At 38.3% G+C, this 23,215-nt stretch overlaps 1 protein-coding gene across 2 annotated transcripts in view; it reads left to right on the plus strand.

Annotated features, from left to right (window-relative positions):
* LOC117290710 (cilia- and flagella-associated protein 251-like) overlaps nucleotides 1-20,270 on the plus strand; it is a 35,958-nt gene extending 15,688 nt beyond the window's left edge. For both annotated transcript variants that reach the window (XM_033772244.1, XM_033772245.1), the window contains exons 14-25: nucleotides 214-273; nucleotides 1,088-1,167; nucleotides 3,434-3,573; nucleotides 4,145-4,318; nucleotides 5,814-5,957; nucleotides 11,053-11,135; nucleotides 11,729-11,870; nucleotides 12,953-13,044; nucleotides 13,941-14,069; nucleotides 15,549-15,745; nucleotides 17,464-17,601; nucleotides 18,746-20,270. In XM_033772244.1, coding sequence (XP_033628135.1) covers nucleotides 214-273; nucleotides 1,088-1,167; nucleotides 3,434-3,573; nucleotides 4,145-4,318; nucleotides 5,814-5,957; nucleotides 11,053-11,135; nucleotides 11,729-11,870; nucleotides 12,953-13,044; nucleotides 13,941-14,069; nucleotides 15,549-15,745; nucleotides 17,464-17,601; nucleotides 18,746-18,972 — 1,606 coding nt within the window. In that variant the 3' untranslated portion in view covers nucleotides 18,973-20,270. The remainder of the gene's footprint in view (nucleotides 1-213; nucleotides 274-1,087; nucleotides 1,168-3,433; nucleotides 3,574-4,144; nucleotides 4,319-5,813; nucleotides 5,958-11,052; nucleotides 11,136-11,728; nucleotides 11,871-12,952; nucleotides 13,045-13,940; nucleotides 14,070-15,548; nucleotides 15,746-17,463; nucleotides 17,602-18,745) is intronic.
* The last annotated feature ends 2,945 nt before the right edge of the window (nucleotides 20,271-23,215 follow it).

The following is a 23,215-nucleotide window of genomic DNA, read 5'->3' on the forward strand; positions in this document are numbered from 1 at the left end:
ACTACTAGACCACGGTGACATTGTAAGGTGATTTGGGGACTGCAGGCCCGGATAACAAATTTGCTTATCACTAGAGCAGTCATCAATCGCCTTGAGCGTCACTGAGTGACGGATATGCATGCTATATAAGGAGCTAAAGAAGCTACTGCAGTATTATATTAGTATTATTTTTATTATAGAATAATGAAGTTATTTTGTTTCCATTTTTAACAGATCTCATGTTGCTATTGGAAGCTATTCAGGTCTGCTCAAAGTCTGGAATTACAAGTCAAAGTAAGTCTGCCAGTTTATGCTCGACCCGGCTATTATGATTTGTATTAGTTTTTAATTGTTAAAGGAACACGTTGCCTTGGATCGGTCGAGTTGGATATTGAAAAGCGTTTTTTAACCGTTTGTTATAAGATGCATATGACTAGAAAGATATTTTAAAAGTAGAATATAATGATCCACACAAGTATCACTTGAAATTGCGTGGTTTTCCTTTTACCTCGTCGACTAACACGGTCGGCCATTTATGCGAGTCAAAGTTTTGACTCCCATAAATGGCCGACGTGTTAGTTCGCAAAGTAAAAGGAAAACCATGCAATTTCGAGGCAAATTTGTGTGGATCATTGTATTCTACTTTTAAAACATCTTTCTAACCATATGCATTTTGACAAACGGTTAAAAACGGCTTTTTATAGACCAACTCGGCCGATCCAAGGCAACGTGTTCCTTTAATCACTGTAAATTAATCCAAGGAAAACTTATTGGTGTGATGTTTTGACCCCAGCAGAGTCTGTTTGGATGTCTAAATAACAAGAAGATATGCTAAGGAAAAGTACATCAAATACATGTACATTCTATCATTTCAAATTTGGTAATTTTTTCTTCTTAGTTGCGCTGAAGAGTGTCTGTTGATTTTTTGTATTTGCTTCTATAAAGTCTACTAATGGAAAACAATTTCATGTTTGTAACATGATAGAATCAAATTGGAATCTTTGAATATTTTGTTGCATCACTCAGGTTAAAATTGCAAGCAAGATCACTTGACTGTACAAATATCCTATCCTAAACCTGCATTAAATTTCTCATTTTTCTTTTACAGGACTTTGGTTGCATCGAGGAACTTCCCCAAAGGTCACCTTATCCGCTGTATGGCATATGACCCCAAGGGAAACTATCTTGGTAAGCTTTGTAATATTTTAAAGACAGTGGACACTATTGGTAATTGTCAAAGACTAGTCTTCTCACTTGGTGTATCTCAGCATATGCTTAAAATAACAAACCTGTGAAAATTTGAGCTCAATCGGTCATCGAACTTGCGAGATAATAATGAAAGAAAATAACACCCTTGTCACACAAAGTTGTGGGCTTTAAGATGCTCGATTTCGAGACCTCAAATTCTAAACTTGAGGTCTCTAAATCAAATTCGTGGAAAATTACTTCTTTCTTGAAAACTACGTCAATTCAGAGGGAGCTGTTTCTCACAATGTTTTATACCATCAACCTCTCACCATTACTCGTAATCAAGAAAGGTGTTATGATAATAATTTTTTTGAGTAATTACCAAAAGTGTCCACTGCCTTTAAATAGGGTGCGTTTTGGTGGTCGTAACCAACAACGGTTTCGGTTAAGTTGGCCATTGCTTATTATTTTGGCCAATGACCCAAACATTTATTATTTCTTGTGGATTGACTTACCTATTCATGTACTAAGTCTGCTGCCATCTAGTGTCCCCAAAATTCTCCCATTGGTTTTAATATTACACAAGCTTTGGCTTCTCCGCATTCAACAATCTTTCAACTACTAAGATCTTTCCAATGCAATACCTTGTCTTCAAAGATTGCTTCCCAAAATAGATACTTGGGGTTCAGAAACATTACCACAGGCCCCACAGAGTCGCAACATAACACTCTACCCCCATCGCAATGTTAAACAAGCCGCCTAATCAAGCCCAGAAAAAAAAAGCAATCATCCCCTCCTCTCGCCGCCAATTATGGTTTCAGATCAACCTTCCCCTACATTCCTCGTGACACAGCAGTCGTCTCAACGAGTGTCTGCACTTACACACAGTTCAATACAAATCCCTCTAAATATCACATGAAATGGAGGCCGTTTGTTCAAATTCTGCTCTGGTAAACTTTTCTTTCTTCAACCCTAGTCAGTTCCCCTGTTGGTTTACTATTTGATATCTATAAATACCCTTGACAAGTTTGTTAAAAGAGAAAATAGAATTAGCTGTTGCAAACAACTTACCAACCAAATGGACCGAGAGTATAAATGCAAAAAAATAGTTAATGGCCTGACGTTTCGACCCTAGCAGAGTCTTTCTCGAAGGCTAAAAGCAGCTAAGCCTTCGAGAAAGACTCTGCTAGGGTCGAAACGTCAGGCCATTAACTATTTTTTGCAAGTTTGTTAAAAGTAAATAATAATAATAACTAGTTATTATACAGCGCAGTTCACCATAACGTCTCAATGCACTTTACATTAGTGCCCTGCTGGCGATTTCACCAAACTCTTCCTAACTTAGGATTAATCTTAGGACTTGGGATGAGTTCAGTTCCGTATCCAAAGACAATAGGACGCATTGAACCCATCCTTGGTTAGGACGGGTTACTCGTCCTAGCTCGAGATAGGATTAATCCTAGCATTTCGTGAAATCGGCCAATAATTAGGCCAATAATGTTCTTTTAATTCTTCTCAGCTCCCTGTATAGTATACAGCCCTGAGCCGCCATGCTGCTCCTGTGGCTTTTTCAAGTGTCATGACCAAGATTCAAACTGACACTCCAATAACTCAACCACCAGAACTTTAATTCAATGCTCTGAACCACTCAGCTGTAACAATTAAATAGCTCAGTTGGTAGAGCGCCGGCACGTTAATCCGGAGGTCGTTGGTTCGAATCCCACTCTAGTCAATTCTTTGTTCATCCCCCAAAATCATTTCAAAATTTACCCAGTCAGTTTTCCTCGTGGTTTAAATTAATAACAATAATAATAACAATAATATTGAAGTCTTATATAGCGCACGTTTCTATGTACCAAGGTACTCAAGGCGCCGAGTATACAAACTTTCAGAAAGATAGGTTATTGCAGTGATGGATTCTGAGACCCAATTATGTAGCACCTTATAAGGGTTTACAAGGTGCTACGGCGCATACAGCAGCCACAGCCAAGAACACCAGGGTGAACCCCTTCTCTTTTCAATGTGTACTGGGTTCTTTTACATGCGTTGCACAACACATGGGACCAACGACGTTACGTCCCATCGGAAGGACGAAATAATGGCTAATTGTCTTATTTAAGGACACAAGTGTCACGGCTGGGGATTCGAACTCACACTCTGCTGATCAGAAACACCAGAGTTTGAATTCGGTGCTCTTAACCGTTCGGCCATGACACTATGACACTCTACAAAAATAATGAAATAATTGTTCCCTCTGTCCGACTAGGCATTGGTTTCACCAATGGCTGTGTGCGAATCTTGGATGCAATATCCCTTGAAGAAGAATGCGATGACCCTTTCAGGTATTCCCGTGATGCTGTGACTCTCTGCACATTCTCACATGACTCCAAGTGGATGGCAGTCGCTGTAAGTACATGAAAAGTTTAACAAGAAAGAAGTAAAGGAGCTTTGTTTTAATGCTTCAATGCTGGAAAGCTCCATTAAAAAAAAAGTATCATGCAGAACGCAATTCATAGCTAAAATAACAGCGCGTGATCTAAGCGCCACGCGTACACAATATTGAAAAATATTTCAAACCTCAAGTTTTCAATTGTTAAAGTGTCTATAATTGTATTTTTTTACGTTTTTTAACAAAAGGGCATATATGAATGGGAATAAAAGAGTAGTAACTCGTTCTTAAACGTCCGTTTAACATGTTTAAAACCTTGCCGGGTCGTTGCCGTGCGATAAAGGCTCGGGCCTTTATCACACGGCCGCCGACACTGCCGGCTTTAAACTGCCGTAGAAGAACTCGTCGCTACCCTTTTATTCCCTTATTTCTCAAAAGAGATTTACACATGATGCTACCACAAACCTCACCTAATTATTCTCCCACTATGCAAAGTTACAAATCCTACCAACATAGTTAAAGACAGAACAGATAGAAGAAAAAGTACAACAAAAATTTATTTCTTATTTGTAACTTGTTTTTTCTCAGGATGCTGATCACTGTGTGACCTTGTTCAAAGCACAGCATCCCAGTACTGGTATGACATGGGACTATCTTGGCAAACATCGAGCTCATTACAAACCAATCCGAGATCTGTCGTTTGGAGTTGCCCTCGATTCAGACAACCCAAGATTACTGTCTGTCGGAGAGGATAGAGCTCTGGTAATTACAGTTTTGATTCCTAATGTTCTGCGTATTTTTTCTTCCTTCTCGTTCTGGAATTCTCATTTTAAAGGCAACGGTTTGTTACCTTTGGATTTTCTAACCATTCAATTGTTTTAATCCTATTTAAAGCCATTATACGCTTTCGGTAAACAGTATTATCCAAGTCCCACACTTCGTGTATCACAACTTATATATAGAATAACAAACCTGTGAAAATTTAGGCTCAATCGGTCATCGGAGTCGGGAGAAAGTAACGGGAAAACCCACTCTTGTTTCCTCACGGTTTCGCCATGTCATGACATGTGTTTTAAGTAAATCCGTAATTCTCGCTATCGAGAATTGATATTGTTTTAATGTTTTCTCAAAAAGTAAAGCATTTCATGGAATAATATTTCAAGAGAAGTCTTTCACCATTACCTTCTGTAAACCCTGTAAAGTTATTTGTAAATCTGTTTTTTTTTCTTTTCTGTACCGAAAGTGTATAATGGCTTTAAATGTAGATTTTTTATAAAATAAAACTAACCTGTGAAATTTTCATTCCAAAAGGTTTTCACTTTTTCGAGATTGCCGGAAAATCTTGAGTGGATTAATCCCTCCGAATATACAATCTGAGAAACGTCTCTGTTAACAGTACACCGCTTCTCACTTTTAAAACTGACATTTATTTATACCACATAACAGGCTACAATGCAGTGGGCTCAAAATTACAGGTCAAGGGTCAAAACCCAAAGTTATTTAATAATTTACCCCTGTGTTTTATTACTTAGGGAATCAATGTGTGGTGAAGAGGTTTTCAACTAGTGGTTTAAACCCAACGAGGCCTGGTTCTTGAAAATTTAACTGAGACGAAGTCGAGTTAAATTATCAAGAACCAGGCCACGGCGGTTTAAACCACTAGTTGAAAACCAATTCAACACACTTTGATTCCCGTTCATAAATACCTTTTCTGTCAAAAATACAACACTTTTTGGTCAAAAAATTAAATAAATGCCAAAAATTATAATTGTTTCATGATTTCTTTCAACACAACACTCCTCCGGCTATGAAATGGTAAGGCCCTCGGTAAACAACTCCTTATAAGGGAATGCTGTGCGCGCCGCTTATCGCGTGATGTGGCACAACTGTTTCAGTCGTTGCTCTCGACCAATAGGAATGAAAAAACTGTCTTATAAGCACAGGTGCAAGTTCGTGTGTCACGCCCATGTTTCAACACTTTTTACTGGTCATAAACAAAGGTTTATACACACCCACGTGACGCGCTCTCCACTAATAGGAATAGCGAAACTGTCTGAGAGGTGTTTATGAATTGATATTTATGTTCTCTTTTCTTAGAATCCCTGGCTTCACAACAAGAATTTATAATTAAAAAGATTTGTAACAAGAGGAACAATTACCTTTTCCCTTTCTTTATTAGGCCTATCTGTTATCATTATGGATTTTATAATCAGAAACTCTTAATTTAATATTTCTATCTTTTTTTTTTAATTCCCAGATCGAGTATGACATCTTCAACAGTGGAAAAGATGACTTGAAGTTACTTGGAATCGAGCGGATTGAGCAAAGTGCAGTTCCACAGTGTCTGGTCTGGTACCCAGCCATCACTAAGGAGCAGTTCTTCCTATCTGCAAATGATCAGGTATGTCCTCTTTCTAGTGTTGTTGCTTCTAGGTTAGCATTTACTGGTGAAAGAGTTTGAGGCGCCAGCCTATTTGTCATAGTCTGGTTCAATGATAACAGCTTAGCTAGGACTACATTTTTGACATCTGGGCCCAATTTCAAAGTGCTGCTTAAAGGCGTTGGACACTATAGGTAATTACTTAAAATAATTACTAACATAAAACCTTACTTGGTTACGAGTAATGGGGAGAGGTTGATGGTATAAAACATTGTAAAAATGTAGTTTTCAAGAAAGAAGTAATTTTCCACGAATTTGATTGTGAGACCTCAGACTAAGAATTTGAGGTCTCGAGATCAAGCATTCGAAAGCACACAACTTCGTGTGAAAAGGGTGTTTTTTCTTTCATTATTATCTCGCAACTTCAACGACCAATTGAGCTCAAATTCTTACAGGTTTGTTTTTGTATGCTTATGTTGAGTGAAAATACTGGTCTTTGACAATTACCAATAGTGTCCAGCGTCTTTAAGCGCAAAAAGTAGCTAAGCACAACAAAATTATGCTAACTAGAATAGGGTAACCAGCCGCAATACCATGTCTCATGAACAATTTGTGACTGGTATCTTGCTCATAAGCAAACAATTGTTAGGCAATATTTTGTCTGCTTTAGTAGCTCTATGAAACGGGGCCCTGGCTGTAATTTAAATTCAAAGGTCAAAGATTATGGTAAACTTATTTTAAAAATTGGTTGCTACTAAGCTTTGGCGATACCACGATATTATCGAATATCGCGATACTAATTTGGAAACCAAACCATATCGGATCGATTTGGTTTTAATCGATATATCGCAATATCGATTAAGTATCGCAATATCGTGATGTATTTCCTAGCTGAGACATCTTGCACCCCCATAGGTTTGGAGAAAAACCAGAAGAATAGGTCATTAGAACACCTCTCTTATGCTATGACTGTCTCTTCTACAACTTTCACTGGGAGTTTGAAGACTGATGATGTCAAATAAATCGCAATTATATCGAATATCGCGATATATTGTCAGCGATAGATCGTGAATAAAATACATTGATATCGCCCAAGCTTACTTGCTACAATCCTGACCCAAATGCTTGGGCCACGGGACACTAAGCCTACCCACCCCAGTGCACCAGGGCCCTTGCTCAATGTTGTTGACCCCAGCTGGAGAGCAGACTGCGCATTGAGAACTAAAGGCCGGTTCATACTCGCTGCGACTGCGTGCACGCACCCGACAATTCAAAATTGGTTTTAACATTCATACTTCATTAAAAAATAAAGAACAAATACGCAATAAATTTGCGTTCGCGCATGGAAACGCATGCGTGAATTGTGTTCATATATCCGTGCGGTGCAAGGATCTTCTCATAAATAAATAGGCTTCCGTCCAAATTTTTATCACAAATTTTCTCAAATTCCTTCCATTTTAGTCACTGCCCTTTCTACATCTCGGTATTCCTTCAAGCTTGTGTTACACATACTTGGAAAAAGAGGCATAGTTTTAATAAGTAGGATTTGAAACTTTGCATGGTGGAAATACGATATAGAAAGGTTTGCGGTAACACCATGAAATGACTATCTCTAAATGAGTTGGGGTGGTTCTGAAAAGAACCGTTGGTTAACTCGACGTTTCGATCAGTATGCTCTGATCGTCTTCTGGAGAATGCATAGTTTTAATCTTTTCTTGTCAGGTTCTGGCCATCATCCACTGAGTTGTCCATGTCACATTGTTTGGAAGTTTTTTGTTTTGCTTTTTCTTTTAGACTAGGGGAGTTTTGACTGGACGTGTTTCAGTGTTTGTATTGTGTTTATCATATACAAAGTACAAGTGACACAGATCTACATTGTATGTTTCAATTATATAAAATCAAATAGTGATGCATTTTATTTGTGCAATGTCACAGAATATAATCACTCAGTGAACTGGCTCAACATTTCACTCGGCTTCTGTCATAAAAAAGGAATAGTACAGATTTCACCTTGTGATAATATTTGATTGTTATTATTAGAGGGATTGATTATTTCTCCAGATGAAGAAGATGAAAATTCTTGTGGTCTTGTTGAGATTTTTACAAACTACATTGTACATGTAATAGATGTTAAATTTGCATCGGGGATAAAGAATATTAATTTGTTGGTTTTTACCCATATACACCGATGTGTGTAGCACTGTATACTCAGTACTTTCCCGAGTCCTGTGAACAAAATCACAGGCATGTTACTCCCACCCGAGTAAAATGCCTGTGATTTTTAATAAACTACATGTACTTGAGCATTTTTTTGCAAATTGCTACTGTACATGGTAGACAATTTCTTTTACTTTGACTGTTTACGTCTGTACAACATTTCAGTCAATTATTACCACTGTAAATATTCAGGATATTAGTTACAAATATTGGACCCAACCTTTAAGATTAATAGTGCAATAGCACCGCGATGAAATTCCTCTGTCGGTTTAACCATCTGCACCATAATTCTCATCTTCAGAACTGAAGGTTTCAAGAGTAATCTGAGATTGTTGTCTTTGTGGTGATAAGGGCTTTTTGTCCGTCGTTAGAAAATACTGATGAAGACTCTGACAATTGGGTTACTATATGTACAGAGCTGGTTGAAAGATTAAGGTTTTTCTTTGCATCGGAGTGTAGCCATGTCTTAAAGGGTATATGTACTTTTTGTAGAACAAAAAACACAATGTCCACAGATTTACACCAAAGTTACACAGTTTGAAGATAATGATAGTGGAAAGCTTCCCTAAAAATATTTCGTGCTGAGGTGCTGTAGTTTTGGGGAAATGAGTAAAACAATGTCATGAAAGTAATTTTTGTCTCTTGTGAGCAGTGTTACAACGTATTTTCATGACATTGTTTTACTCATTTCTCAAAAACTACAGCACCTCAGTAAAGTAATATTTGAAGGGAAGCTTTCCACTATCATTATCTTCAAACCCTGTAAGTTTTATGTAAATCTGTGGACATTTTGAAAAAGTACCCAAATCCTTTAAAGGGACACGTTGCCTTGGATCGGACCAGTTGGTCAATAAAAAGCATTTGTAACCGTTTGTTATAAAATGCATGGTTAGAAAGATGTTTTAAAAGTAGAACACAATGATCCACACCAATTTGCCTCAAAATTGTGTGGTCTTCCTTTTACTTTGCGAACTAACACAGTCTGCCATTTATGGGAGTAAAAAATGGGAGTCAAAAGTCGTAAATGGCCGACCGTGTTTGTCAACGAGGTAAAAGGGAAAACCGTGCGATTTCGTGGCATGTTTGTGTGGATCATAGAATACAATGATCCACACAAAAATGCCACGAAATCGCACGGTTTTGACCGTGCGATTTCGTGGCATGTTTGTGTGGATCATTGTATTCTACAAATTTGTAGAATACAATGATCCACACAACATGCGATTTCGTGGCATGTTTGTGTGGATCATTGTATTCTACAAAGACTAACTCGATCAATCCAAGGCAATGTGTTCCTTTTAAGGCACTGTGAACACTATTAGTAATTGCTCAAAACAATTATTAGCATCAGAACTTACTTGGTAAAGAGCAATGGAGAGATTTTGATAGTAAAAAACATTGTGATGAACGGCTCTCTCTTAAGTAACATAGTTTTTTAGAAAGAAGTAATTTCCCACTCAAATAATAAAAAGACTTAGGCGTCAGAAAGCACACAAAGTAATGTAATGATTATGTTTTTTCTTTCATTATTCTCTTGGGAATTTGATGACCAATTGAGCTCAAATTTTCACAGGTTTGTTATTTTGTGCATATTTCACCAAGTGAGAATACAGGTGTCCAGCCGTCGATTTCACCAAACTCTTCCTAACTTAGGATTAATCTTAGGACTTAGGATGAGTTAAGTTCCGTATCCAAAGGTGTAGGCACATTGAACCCGTCCTAAGTTAGGACAGGTTACTCATCCTAACTCGAGATGGGATTAATCCTAGCGTTTCGTGAAATCAGCTGCAGTGCCTTTTAAGTCAGTGGACACTATTGGTAATTACTCAAAATAATTATTAGCATAAAACCTTACTTGGTGAAAAGCAATAGGGAGCTGTTGATAGTATAACACATTTTGAGAAACGGCTCCCTCTGAAGTGATGTAGTTTTTGAGAAAGAAGTAATTTACCACGAGTTTGATTTCAAGACCTCAGATTTAGAATTTGAGGTCTCGAAATCAAACATCTGAAAGCACCCAACTTCGTGTGACAAGGGTGTTTTTTCTTTCATTATTATCTCGCAACTTCTACGACCAAGTGAGCTCAAATCTTCACAGGTTTGTTATTTTACTGTATGTATGTTGAAATACACCAAGTGAGAAGACTGGTCTTTGACAATTACCAATAGTGTCCAGTGTCTTTAATGTGAAATACTGTACCTTAGATGTCCGAGAGAGGTATCAAGTTACGCAGTAGTTCAGTGAACCTTTAAGGGCTCATTCGATCCTAGAGTGTAGAGGTTTGTTTAAACTTCAGAGAAGTTTTAAAATAAAACAATCTTTTCAGTAATATGACGAGATATAACAATAATGTACCACTTATCAGCTATCATGTTATAAGGTTATTTCAATGGTCAAGATGGTTGTTGTATTTGTGTAAGATGCTGGAACCTTGAGTTTCATCGTCTGAATGGACATGCAGACCTTTACTGAGAATAATGCGAGTTTTCTAGAGGTGCTGGCTCTGTAATTACTCTTACAGGCACTGAACACTATTAGTTATCACTGTTAGCATACAAACTTACTTGGTAACAAGCAATAGAGAGCTGTTGGTAGTATAAAACATTGTGAGAAACGGCTCCCTCTGAAGTAACCTAGTTTTTGAGAAAGAAGTAATTTTCCACTATAATATTTGAATTTGATTTCGAGACCTCAGAATATTATTTTGAGGTCCCGAAATCAAGCATCTAAAAGCACACAACTTCGTGTGACAAGGGTGTTTTTTCTTCCATTATCTCGCAACTTCGACGACCAATTGAGTTCAAATTTTCACAGGATTGTTTTTTGTGCATATAGGTTTTTTTTTTCAGAATTCAATTTTGTCCTTGAGTTTAATTTTCTTCTTATTTTTGTTTTCAGTTCAAGTTCAAGCTATTCAACACAACAACTAAGATGTGTAGAAAGACAGTGTTGGGACCAACATATGGCTCACCAGTACAAAAGTAAGAAGCATTGATATAAATTTAATTGTTGTCGGTTGCTGATAGATATATTTGTCTAATTACACTAATTAGTACAATAAATATTTTACCAAACTCCAACGTTCGCATTTTCGTGAACAGCCAAACTTAGATTTGCCAATTTTTACATTGTATTACATAGCGTTGGCTCAGGGTAAAAAAAAACTATTCTGCATTTTTAGTTTTCATGAAGGGACAATTTGTGTGACTTTGATAAATTTTTGTTTTCGTGAACAGACATTTGTCGCTTATGCATTGATGTGTACACAACGCGCTGCACACAAACCAACCTTGTGCGGGCAGATTCGCGAAGAGAAACTGGTATTCAACAGTTAGTTACTCATTAATTATTAAACAAACTGTGATTAAAATAACAACATATTTGCATGATTTTGGATCTTCACTTCTTCATCTTCAGCTTTAAATGTTTCATTGGCAACTAATTTCCGAAACAATGATTTCAAAAATGTTGTAATTTCAAACATGGTTTTCTCCAAACATAAAAAATTGGCCGCAGTCGCCAAATTTGCCCTTCGATTTGTTAGTCATTCTTGTTTGATATTGTCATGTACCAGAATGCAGGTGCTCCCGACCAAAGATCCCGTCCATGACAAGCGTTATCTATCCTATATCACATCGGACAAGGTCGGTATGCACATCATGCCGTTAGATGGTAACCCTCACAATGCCATGGCGTTGATTGCTCATCCTAGTGGGGTAAGTGGAATCCTAATCAAGGCTAAAAATGAGTCGATGGTTTGAAGGTTTGAATCATGATTCAGATGACATTGTACATGTATGGTAACCCTGGATTGCTAAAGGGAATGTAGAGTATAGACAATGTGGCCTTTGTTTACAATAAGTGTGACCTTGCACATTCTTTGGATTTTCTTGCAGGTAAGATGCTGCTCTGCAGCCGATTTCACAAAACGCTAGGATTAATCCCATCTCGAGTTTAGGATGAGTAACCCGTCCAAACTTGGGATTGGTTCAATGCGTCGTATGTCTATGGATGCGGAACTGACTCCGTCCTAAGTCTTAAGAATAATCCTTAGTTAGGAAGAGTTTGGTGAAATTGACACCCTCGTCCCACAGAAAAACACCCTCGTCACACAAAGTTGTGTGCTTTCAGATGCTTGATTTTGAGACCTCAAATTCTAATTCTGAGGTCTCGAAATCAAATTTGTGGGAAATTACTTCTTTCCCAAAAACTACGTCACTTCAGAGGGAGCCGTTTCTCACAATGTTTTATAATATCAACCTCTCCCCATTACTCGTCACCAAGTAAGGTTTTATGCTGATAATTATTTTGAGTAATTACAAATAGTGTCCACTGCCTTTAAACTCATTACAAATAATTATGCTTGTCCTTTGCATTGACTAATGTGACTAATGATATTTGGGGTTAGTTTTGTAGAGATATACTTGGAGCAAGTTCGAGTGTGCACAATGGTTGACTATTTTGACTCGAACCCAGGCTGGTCGACAATTGGTTGACTACTGTGGTCGACCATTTGGAACCAGCCTCGAGCCCATGGTTTCTTCACTGGTCCCAACAGCATGTTCCATTCTAACATGTGTTAAGCGCAGAACTTTAGCGAAAAGGTGGAACGTTGACTAGACTACCAACGAGTCGTTCGGGTGAGTACGTCACTGCGCATGTGCATTGCTAGTCTGTGGTCGACCACTGGTGGACTAAATGTGCGCACTCGAACTTGCTCTTGTTATCTTCGAATCCTAGATAATACCTTTCTCATTTTTATCGATGACTAATTTATATATTCTTGTTTGATCTACAGGTGACCAACCTGGCATGTAGTCATGATGGCAGATACATGTTCACCTCTGGAGGAACTGACAGTACAGTTCTTATGTGGACCATCAGTATTGTGTAAGTACCTGGGCCCAATTTCATGGCTCTGCTTACCGTAAGCACAGAGTCCGCGCTTACGGAAGCAGAGGATTCTGTGCTTACGACAAGCGTATTTCATAGGTTAGCGGAAAATTTTGGCTTCTGCGCGTGCGTACTAAACGTTACTAGGCCTTCTACGCCTACAAGGCTAGCGCAGAAATTTCGGTGCTTGCACGTAAGCAGGGAATCGTGGACGTAATTCGGCGGTAAGCAGAGCCATGAAATTGGGCCCTTATTTATTGCCAGGCCTCCAAATAACCCACGGCACCAACAGCAAGTGTTGTGGTTACTTGTGCTTTTGCTGTGGTGCCTTTGCAAAGTTCCAATTTAAATGTACATTTTTCTCATAGAGTGCCCCTTACCAGAGGGAAATAACTGAGATAACAGGTGTTAGTTGTGAGATAAAAATGATGTTTGTATTCTAGCCTCTATATTTAATGGAGCTTAAATGCCTTGTCAGCCTCCCCCTTTTAACGACACTGGACACTATTGGTAATTGTCAAAGACTAGTCTTCTCACTTGGGTATCTTAACACAATGCATAAAAAAAAAACTGTGAAAATTTGAGCTCAATTCGTTGTCGAAGTTGCAAGATAATAATGAAAGAAAAAACACCCTTGCCACATGAAGTTGTGTGCGTTTAGATGGGTGATTTCGAGACCTCAAATTCTAAATCTGAGGTCTCGAAATCAAATTTGTGGAAAATTACTTCTTTCTCGAAAACTATGTCACTTCAGAGGAAGCCGTTTCTCACAATGTTTTATACCATCAGCATCTCCCCGTTACTCATTACCAAGTAAGGTTTATTGCCATTAATTATTTTGAATAATTACCAATAGTTTCCACCGCCTAATTTCTCTTATCATTGACTCTCAGTGCACTTGAGGCGGCATCCAGGCTTGGTGGGGAGGATTTGATTCCTTTCTATGGTCTTCTTGAAGGAGGTAGAGAAGGGGAACTATTCCGAGAACTTGAGAACTACTTTTACTACGCCCAGATCAGGAGGTATGATCAGCACCTTTTCTATTAAATATTTCATACCTTTGTTTTTTAGTTGTAAGTTTTTGACCCAAAGAATGACATTCTGAAAAGCACGTCTTAATGTCTGATTTATATTTAAAAATAGTTGTATTGTGTGCATTTTACAAATAACAAAACTTGTGTATCCTGTGGTTCAAACAAAATTGTGAATCTAGATTACGGGGGACCCCAACCTGCAAGGACATTGTACATTAATCTAAACTCATCCCCGCTTTAAAAACACTTTACACAGCCCCAGCCGTGACACCTGTGTCCTTAAGCAAGACACTTAATCATTGCTTCCTCCTTCGGATGGGACGTAAAGCCGTTGGTCCCATGTGTTGTGTAACGCATGTAAAGAACCCAGTGCACTTTTCGAAAAGAGAAGGGGTTCGCCCCGGTGTTCCTGGCTGTGGCTGCTGTATGCACCGTAGCACCTTGTAAACCCTTTGAGGTGCTAAATAATTGGGTCTCAAAATTCATCACTGCAATAACCTATCTTGTATATACTCAGCGCCTTGAGTACCTTGTTTGGTAGATACATGCGCTATAAAGACTTTGATATTAGATTATATTATACACTATATGACAGTTTTCAACACCCTTTCATCCAAACAAACAATCAGGGCACTGCTTACAGTCATTGTACAAGAGTCTAGAAGAAACCAATGGGAGACTTTCTGGGACGATAGAGGGCAGCAGACAATGGAAATTTACCCGGTATGTCTGCTGCCACCTAGCGTTGGAAAGTCTCCTATTGGTTATTTCACCCCATAACCCTAAGATCGAGTAACTGCTGTAAAGTTCCCTAGGGGATTATTGGGAAAATTGTAGTGAAAAATAAACCCCGATAGTACTAAGACAGTTAGTGTGCTATTTGGCTAGGTGTAGTTGGGGAACCCGGTGTCGATTTCACAAAAAGTTAGGACTAATCCTAGGGATACTAAAAACGTATGGCTAGTTCCGAGTTAGGACGAGTTACTGGTCCTAAGTCGAGATTAGACTAGTCTTAACTCTTTGTGAAATCCACCCCTGGAATTTTTAGGCCGAGTAAAAAAAAAAACATGTTTCACGTCCGGGTTTTTCAAAAAAAGGAGGAAGAGGGGCTTTTTATTTTTTATTTTTTATTTCAAGATGGCCACCATTCTTTGTTAAAATGTCAAATATCCATTGTTTTTTCTGCTGCTGAAATACACAAAACATAAATGAAACAATTTAGTCCAGGCATTCAGACAAGACATTCAGATTGTTTTTGCTGAGATCATTTAAAATAACCCTATTTAAAAATAAAAAAATAAATAAAAGTAAAAATGTTCATAAAAAAGTAAAATAAAAAATAAAATAAAAAAGGAGGCTGCCTGTAAAAAGGAAGCGGGCGGGGACGCGAAACATGTTTGTTTTTTTACTTGGCCTTAAGCAAAGTTAAGTAACTGTCTTTTTCCTTCCTTCCACCCGCCCCATCAGCCAAGGGGTTGATACCACAGACTCCAGACAGGTCTCCATAAAGATTCCCCTGACCGAGATCCCCTTTGTGATGCGTGCTATGGGCCACTACCCATCAGAGCAAGAGATTGATGACATGGTCAATGAAGTCAAGTTCAGCGAGTATGTAGACACTGGCAAATACATCTCAGAGATCAACCTGGGCGACTTCATCAAATGTGAGTGTGCCAAGCTTGGATTTCATATTCACTACGCTATGGAGAAGTATTTAAAGGGTGTCGTGGCCGAGTGGATAAGAGCACCAAACTGGGGCTCTGGTGCTTTTGTTTAGCAGAGTGTGGGTTCGAATCCGGGTTGTGACATTTGTGTCCCTGAGCAAGACACTTAACTATACCGCTTCTCTCCACCCAGGGGTATAAATGCGTACCTGTAAGGGCACGGTTTTTGTGACTGATTTAGCCGAGTAGCGCATACATGTATTAATGTTGCACAGGCTGCATACCTCCCCACCAGGGAGCTGAGATGGTTTAAGGAATGAATGAAGGCCCAGTGACCAGGGGTAATAATGTTGGAAGCGCTTTGAGACGCCCTCCGGGTGTGAAAAGCGCGTTATAAAGACTGGTTATTATTATTATTATATTATTTCTCATTTTGATGCTGGTATTGAACGAATATTTTCTGGTCTAGTCAACTTTTGAGCTACAAGCTTTGTGATCTCATGTTCACTTCCTTATTGAGACTGACAATTGAACAGAAAAAGGGACACAAAGGGTCTCCATTCTAAAGACAGGGGGTGCTCCACAAGGAATTTTGTGTACAAAGTCTATGTGAGGTTTCTTAAAGGGAACGTACACGTTTAGTAGTTGTCAAAGACCAGTCTTCTCACTTGGGATTTCCCAACCATAAGCATAAAATAACAAACCTGTGAAAATTTGAGCTAAATTGGTCATCGAAGTTGCGAGAAAATGATGACAGAAAAAAACACCCTTGTTGGACGAATTTGTGTGATTTCAGATAGGAATAAGTCTTTTATTATTTTAGTGAGAAATTAGCTCTTTTTCAAAATCTATGCTACTTCAGAGGGAGCCGTTTTTTACAATGTTTGATACTATCAACAACTCTCCATTGCTCATTACCAAGTCAGTTTTTAAGTTAATATTTGTTTTAAGTAATTACCAAACGTGTACCTTCCCATGAAATACAGGGACAAAGAAAAGATCAAAAGATGTTTCCATAGGGATGCAACAAATAGAATGTGCGTTTCTGATAATTCATAGGCAAATTTATCAAGAAAGAGAAACAATAAAAGTAACGTGTGAAAAGTTTTGTTGGTGCAGCCATCTTGACTTTTTCCCATTGACATCAATGTAACCAAACCGAGGCTGGAAGAACCATTGTTATAACAAGTATCTTTTCCGATGATATTTCGTTTTAGGATCCTAATCAAAGTATGACCTTAACGGCAGTGGACACTATTGGTGATTACTCAAAATATTAATTAGCATAAAACCTTTCTTGGTAACGAGTAATGGGGAGAGGTTGATAGTATAAAACATTGTGAGAAACGGCTCCCTCTGAAGTAATGTAGTTTTCGAGAAAGAAGTAACTTTTCACGAATTTGATTTCGAGACCTCAGATTTAGAATTTGAGGTCTCGAACTCAAGCATCTGAAAGCACACAACTTCGTGTGACAAGGGTGTTTTTTCTTTCATTAATATCTCGCAACTTCGACGACCGATTGAGCTCAAATTTTTACAGGTTTGTTATTTGATGCATACATGTATGTTGAGATACACCAAGTGAGAAGACTGGTCTATGACAATTACCAATAGTGTCCAGTGTCTTTAAAAGACCAACTTACAGGTTTCATGAACTATTTGAATTCAAATAAGGTTTGAATTTTAACCAAGCTTTTCTTTCTTCTTCTGCTTTTCAGTGTATGTAAATCACAGGCCTGCGTTTGGTCTGTCTGAGGCTAAGCTACAATGGGCGTTTGATGTTCTAGGATTTGATGAAGGGATGGACCAACCAGTCATAGAGAGAGGTGAACTATTACACCTACTTCAAAACAAAGGTACGGAAAATCATATACATGTATAGTCTTTGTACTTTGGGGTAGTTTATTCATTCCTACCTTTGGTGTTGTGTCTTGGCTGAGTTGGTAAGAGCACCAGACTAAAGCTCTGATGTTTCTGATCAGCGGAGTGTAGGTTCTAGTCCCGATTGTGGCACTTGTGTCCTTCAGCAAGATACTATACCGCAATTGCTTTGTCCTTGGTAGGACCTTGAGCCATAGCTCCCGTTTACTAAAGTTTGTGGGGCTAAAACTAAGAAGAACCCAGAACACTTATGTGGGAGAGAATAGGTAAACACTACTGTTTCTGTTGCATTGTGAGCACCCTTATTTGGAGGTTTCCTCGGGTTTAAGATGTTACAGTGATTAAAGTTCGCTTATGAGGCATCCTTGGTCTCATTACCAGAAATAAAGAACCCACTTGCAAAAAAGTGAGCTGCACTCACTAGCCCCCATTTAGCAACTCCTAAGTAGTGCATTCTACTCAACCAATCAGGCTCCAAGTGGATGATACCCAGGCCTACATCCTAACGAAGTAGAGGGGGTTACTCTGTTTCAGCCATAGGAGGAGGTGGCAACGTGCCCCTGGTGGCAGTTGATTTGGGTCGACAGCCCAAAACAGTTAAATGTATTTAATAGATGTTAAATTTGCATCGGGGATAAAGAATATTAATTTTTGGTTTTTACCCATATACACCGATGTGTGTAGCACTGTATACTCAGTACTTTCCCGAGTCCTGTGAAAAAAATCACAGGCATTTTACTCTGGTGGGATTCGAACCCACGACCTTTGCAATTCTAGAGCAGTGTCATACCAACTAGACCACCGAGATTGCCCGGTAGCTATAGGCAGTTCGAATCCTATGTTTTAGCAGCGGGTACTGCAAACGATTTAATAGATGTTAAATTTGCATCGGGGATAAAGAATATTAATTTTTGTTTTTTTACCCATATACACCGATGTGTGTAGCACTGTATACTCAGTACTTTCCCGAGTCCTGTAAAAAAAAAAAAAAAAAAAAGTTAAATGTAGTCCTCACCTTGAAGTGGTCATCTGGCCTAGTGAGTTATTACATAACAGCCAACTATTTCTTGATACTCAATTACACCACTGATATTTGTTTAACTACCATCCCTCCCCCAGGTGAGCATATGACTGAGGCCGCAGTTGCAGAGTACCTGACCACACTCCTAGGTTACAACCCAGAGGGAGGGAGCTCAGAGCTTGGAAGCTTCGACCCCACCGGAGCCGGTGATATTCTGGAGGATAGTTTACCAGAGCTCATCTCGGCAGACATGTTTGCCGGCGAGGTGCTCGGCTTCGGCGGCATGGAAAACATGGAACAGCAGTCTGCTTCGGTAATGGAGTAAAAATCCGGAGATGGTATGGACAATTTCTTATTATTAAAGTTATCTGTTTTCAGGAATGGAGCTTTAGAAATCCGATCTGAATATTTCAATAACCGCTCTTCCTGGTTTGTAAGTTTTAAATACTTTTTTTTTTCTAAATAAGATTTATAGCTGTAAATTTTGTATGAAAGTGTATATTTATTTGCGTTTTATTTTGGGAGAGAGTGTGTGTGATGCTTTAGTAAGACACATTTAATTTGAATATTGCAGAAGCCGCAACAGATGAGAAATCTAAGAAAGTTGTTAAATATCCGTCCAATAGTCGACCATTCCATTTGTATCCCTCCGTTTTGTTATTCAAGCATGTATATACTTTGAAATCGTATGCGGTCCTTGTTAATTTTTAGGATGGCAATTCCTACATTTCCTGCAATTTCCGTGCAAGAATGGTATTACTTTCCTGTCCAATGTATACAATTTATTAGGATGGAAGGAAATTACTATTATTTTTATATTTTTTTATTTTAAAGACAAAGAATACATTTTTTTTTTGAACCATTGATTGCTTTATTTTAAAATGCAGTAGCATTTTGGAGATATTTACAACAAATCTGGAGCAGTTATGTCTGGTTATGTTTGTGTCGGAAGCCTTAGAACAATCTGTGGTGCTCATGTGCACGATGCAAAGCTTCAAGACAAGAAAAGATAAAACAACATGTTTAGTTTGATATCAAAATTTTGCCCGAGACAAAATTGCATCAAATTTTATAATGAAATATAGCATTTTAAGGGGAAACTCCAGGAGGAAACGGATATCTCGCAACAGCAAGTAAAAGTACTGTGGATATAGACTGTGCAAAAGTCCATCACCCTTTAAGTGCATGATTTCGTTTCTGTATGAATTTAAAAGCATTGAACCCAAGGTTCTCAAATGATGCGCGAGAGACTTGCACAAATCTATTCACAGACTACAAATTGAATCAACAATACACCAACATGATCTAACACTATAATATGATATGATGGCAAAACAATATGTATTCACAACAAAATAAGTGAAAGTCTCTGTAGACCTTGCACAACAGTGGACCTTAATATAAAGGAAAAAAAATCATAATACTAATATTTGTCTAAGTGTTTTACACTTAAGCTGTAAATATCAAAAGGTCACAGGGAATAATAGAATATTTTCCAGGGCGGTCTTAAAGCAACGTGGGTTTTGTCAGGTTTGAAGATTTTAGATTCTCGTGTAAAGCTATAAAATATTCATAGATGTATTTGACTACACGTTTTGAAAGATAATAAATATTTTATTCATGGCAATCTGTCTGTTTCAATATTTATATTTGTTTATATATTTGTTGTTACATATATAATAAATAGGGTAGATGGCCTTAGCTTTCGATCCAATCCGGACCTTCTTCAGAGGCATAAAACAAGTACAAACAAATACATATCCATTTCTAGAAAAAGAGAGGGGAAAGGGATTAAGGGAAGGATCCAGAAAAAAGCGGGAAAATACCAGCCAATCAAAGTTTCTATTTCAGAAACAATTGGTGGCTTTGAACCATATATTTATATTTGGTTTCAGGTACACCTTTTATACTTCCTGGGTAGAATTATGTTCTTTTAAAAACTTGTCTTGCTGTATATTCTACCACCAGGAGTTGATTTTTTTTCAGAATTCGTTACTTCGTGATTACAGCGAAAGAGACTTTCGGAATCCTGGTCAATTGTCTGGTGCTTTGGACACTGTTTCCAAAAGCTCCTTGGAATCTATAAACCCCAGGGGTTACCAAAAGGTAGAAATGCCATCATTTCAACAAACCTTTGAATTTTGTATCCAAGTTTCAGACTCCTTCGTTAGTAATGACTCTTGCCCCTGCAACGTAATACTAATCAGTGTTGTGACCAAGTCATTTTTTCTCAATTTAAATCAAGTCGCAAGTCATCTTTGCTCAAGTCAAGTCAAGTCACTAGTCATTTTTGCTAGAGTCAAGTCAAGTCACAAGTCAGTTTTGTCCGAGTCAAGTCAAGTCGCTAGTCAACAAAATTGGTGACTCGAGTCCAAGTCACCGACTCGAGTCACCAAGAGTGCTATTATTGCTATTTTTGTATATAAAGTTTGACTTATACCGGCTAGCTCCATCAGTGGGAAAAACATTGTTCCCCCTGCTCCCTGGGGGGGGGGGGGGGGGCTGTAGAAGTAAAAAAAAAAAAAAAAAAAATACATTGTACAACAGAACATGAGAAAAAACATGAGGACAAATAAACATGACAAAAAAAGCAAAACATGAAAGAACAATCCCCATATAAAGCCACAGCAGCAATCTAAACCACAGGGAAGAAAAAGAGAGAGGACAAAAATAGTAACATAGAAACAAAAACACTCTCTCTGTAAACGCAAGTGATTTTTTTTCTGTGGATGAAAAGAATTCTCGAACTGCCCTTTTGTGATACAAACTTCACAAACACTCTTATAGTATACTGTAGAGTCTGATTTAATTTTGAACCCATAAGCTACATGTACAATACAGAGCGCAAAGCCATTGGACACTTTCGGTAAACAGTATTGTCCAAGGCCCACACTTCGTGTATCACAACTTCTATATCAAATAACAAACCTGTGAAAAGTTAGGCTCAATCGGTCATCGGCGGAGTCGGGAGAAAATAACGGGAAACAAACCCTTGTTTCCGCACGTTTCGCCGTGTCATGACGTGTGTTTAAAATAAATCCGTAATTCTCGATATCGGGAATTGATATTGTTTTAATGTTTTCTCAAAAAGTTAAGCATTTCATGGAATAATATTTCAAGGGAAGTCTTTCATCATTACCTTCTGTAAACCCTATAAAGTTATTTGTAAATCTGTGAACTTTAAACAAAACTATGTTCCGACACTGTCCAATGGCTTTAACACATGGCCTTGATAACTCGCATCTTGAAGTCTTTCCTGCCTTAGATTTCATCATTGAAGGTTCTCCGTTATTAAATACCACTCATGTTTGTGTTTCTTTTTTTCCCACAGTAATAACACTGTCCCTGACATTCTTCCCCCGCAGTCTTCTTCCCATTGTTTCCACATAATGGACAATGCTGTTAACTGTTACAGACAACTAAAAATCTTCTTAAACCACTGGCATCAGCCTTGAATTAAGACTATTAAGGTGGGATTTCGTGACCCGTTGCGATTTGCAGCAAGGGTTTTATTTTGTATTGCATAAAGGCACTCGCACTATTTCCGTTTTTTGACCTACCTTTTAAGTTCGCAGTTCCAGCGTATAAAATAAAAGTGCAAGTAATGTACTGGTATTACTAAACATCTGTCAATGTATACATTTATAATCATAACACAGCTCCCAGTTGCCTGGGAAAAAAATCTTGAAGTATGAAAGGTTTCGGAACCTCTGGCTAGCCCGGGCGTAGACCAGGCCGCCATTTTAAATAATCGAAACTACACATCTGTCAATAAATATGGAAGTAGAAAAAGTGTTTTTGGAACCTCAGGGTGGCTAGCCCTGGCCCGGCCGCCATTTTGTATCATCATTTTGTATCATCATAACTACACTTCTGCCAATGTATATAATTGTATTTTTAACACAGTTATCTTTAGGCTTGGAAATAAATCCTGAAGTAGTAAAAGTGTTTTTTGGAACAGATGGCTAGCCCTGGCATAGACCCGGCCGCCATTTTGTATCATCAATTTGTATCATCATACTTACACATCTGGCAGTGTATACTTTTATATTGACAGCACAGTTCCCTGTAGTCCTGGACACAGTTTTATGGAAACTGTCTTCGAAACCTTTGGTTTAGCCCTGGAATAGGCCTAGCCGCCATTTTGTATCACTAGCAACACAAAGCCATGACAAAGGCCACTGAAAACCAATCTTAGCTAGTTTAAAGACACAATGCTTAGATCTACATCGTTTTCCCATAGGTTCCCCTGAAATTTTACTTTGGAAATATTTCAAAGTAAAAATAAAATGTGCAATAGGGGACTTTCGGGACGCTTGGTGGCTGCGGACTTACCAGGTAAAATTCATTGTTCTCGGTATTGTACGCATGCGCAGAACTACTTAAACAATGGAAATTTACCTGTTATGTCTGCTGCCACCTAGCGTTCCATTGTTCTCAGTGTGAAACTGAGAACAAAATAGGTCCACACAGCAGGGCAGGGTTACGAAACACTGTGGACTAACACGTCCACACAGTATTTTCGCCAAGGTTGAAGAAGGGTTTTTTCGTTTGTGCACAGATCAAAG

This window comes from Asterias rubens, chromosome 5 (assembly GCF_902459465.1).
Source record: "Asterias rubens chromosome 5, eAstRub1.3, whole genome shotgun sequence".
In the NCBI taxonomy this organism is placed as follows: domain Eukaryota; kingdom Metazoa; phylum Echinodermata; class Asteroidea; order Forcipulatida; family Asteriidae; genus Asterias; species Asterias rubens.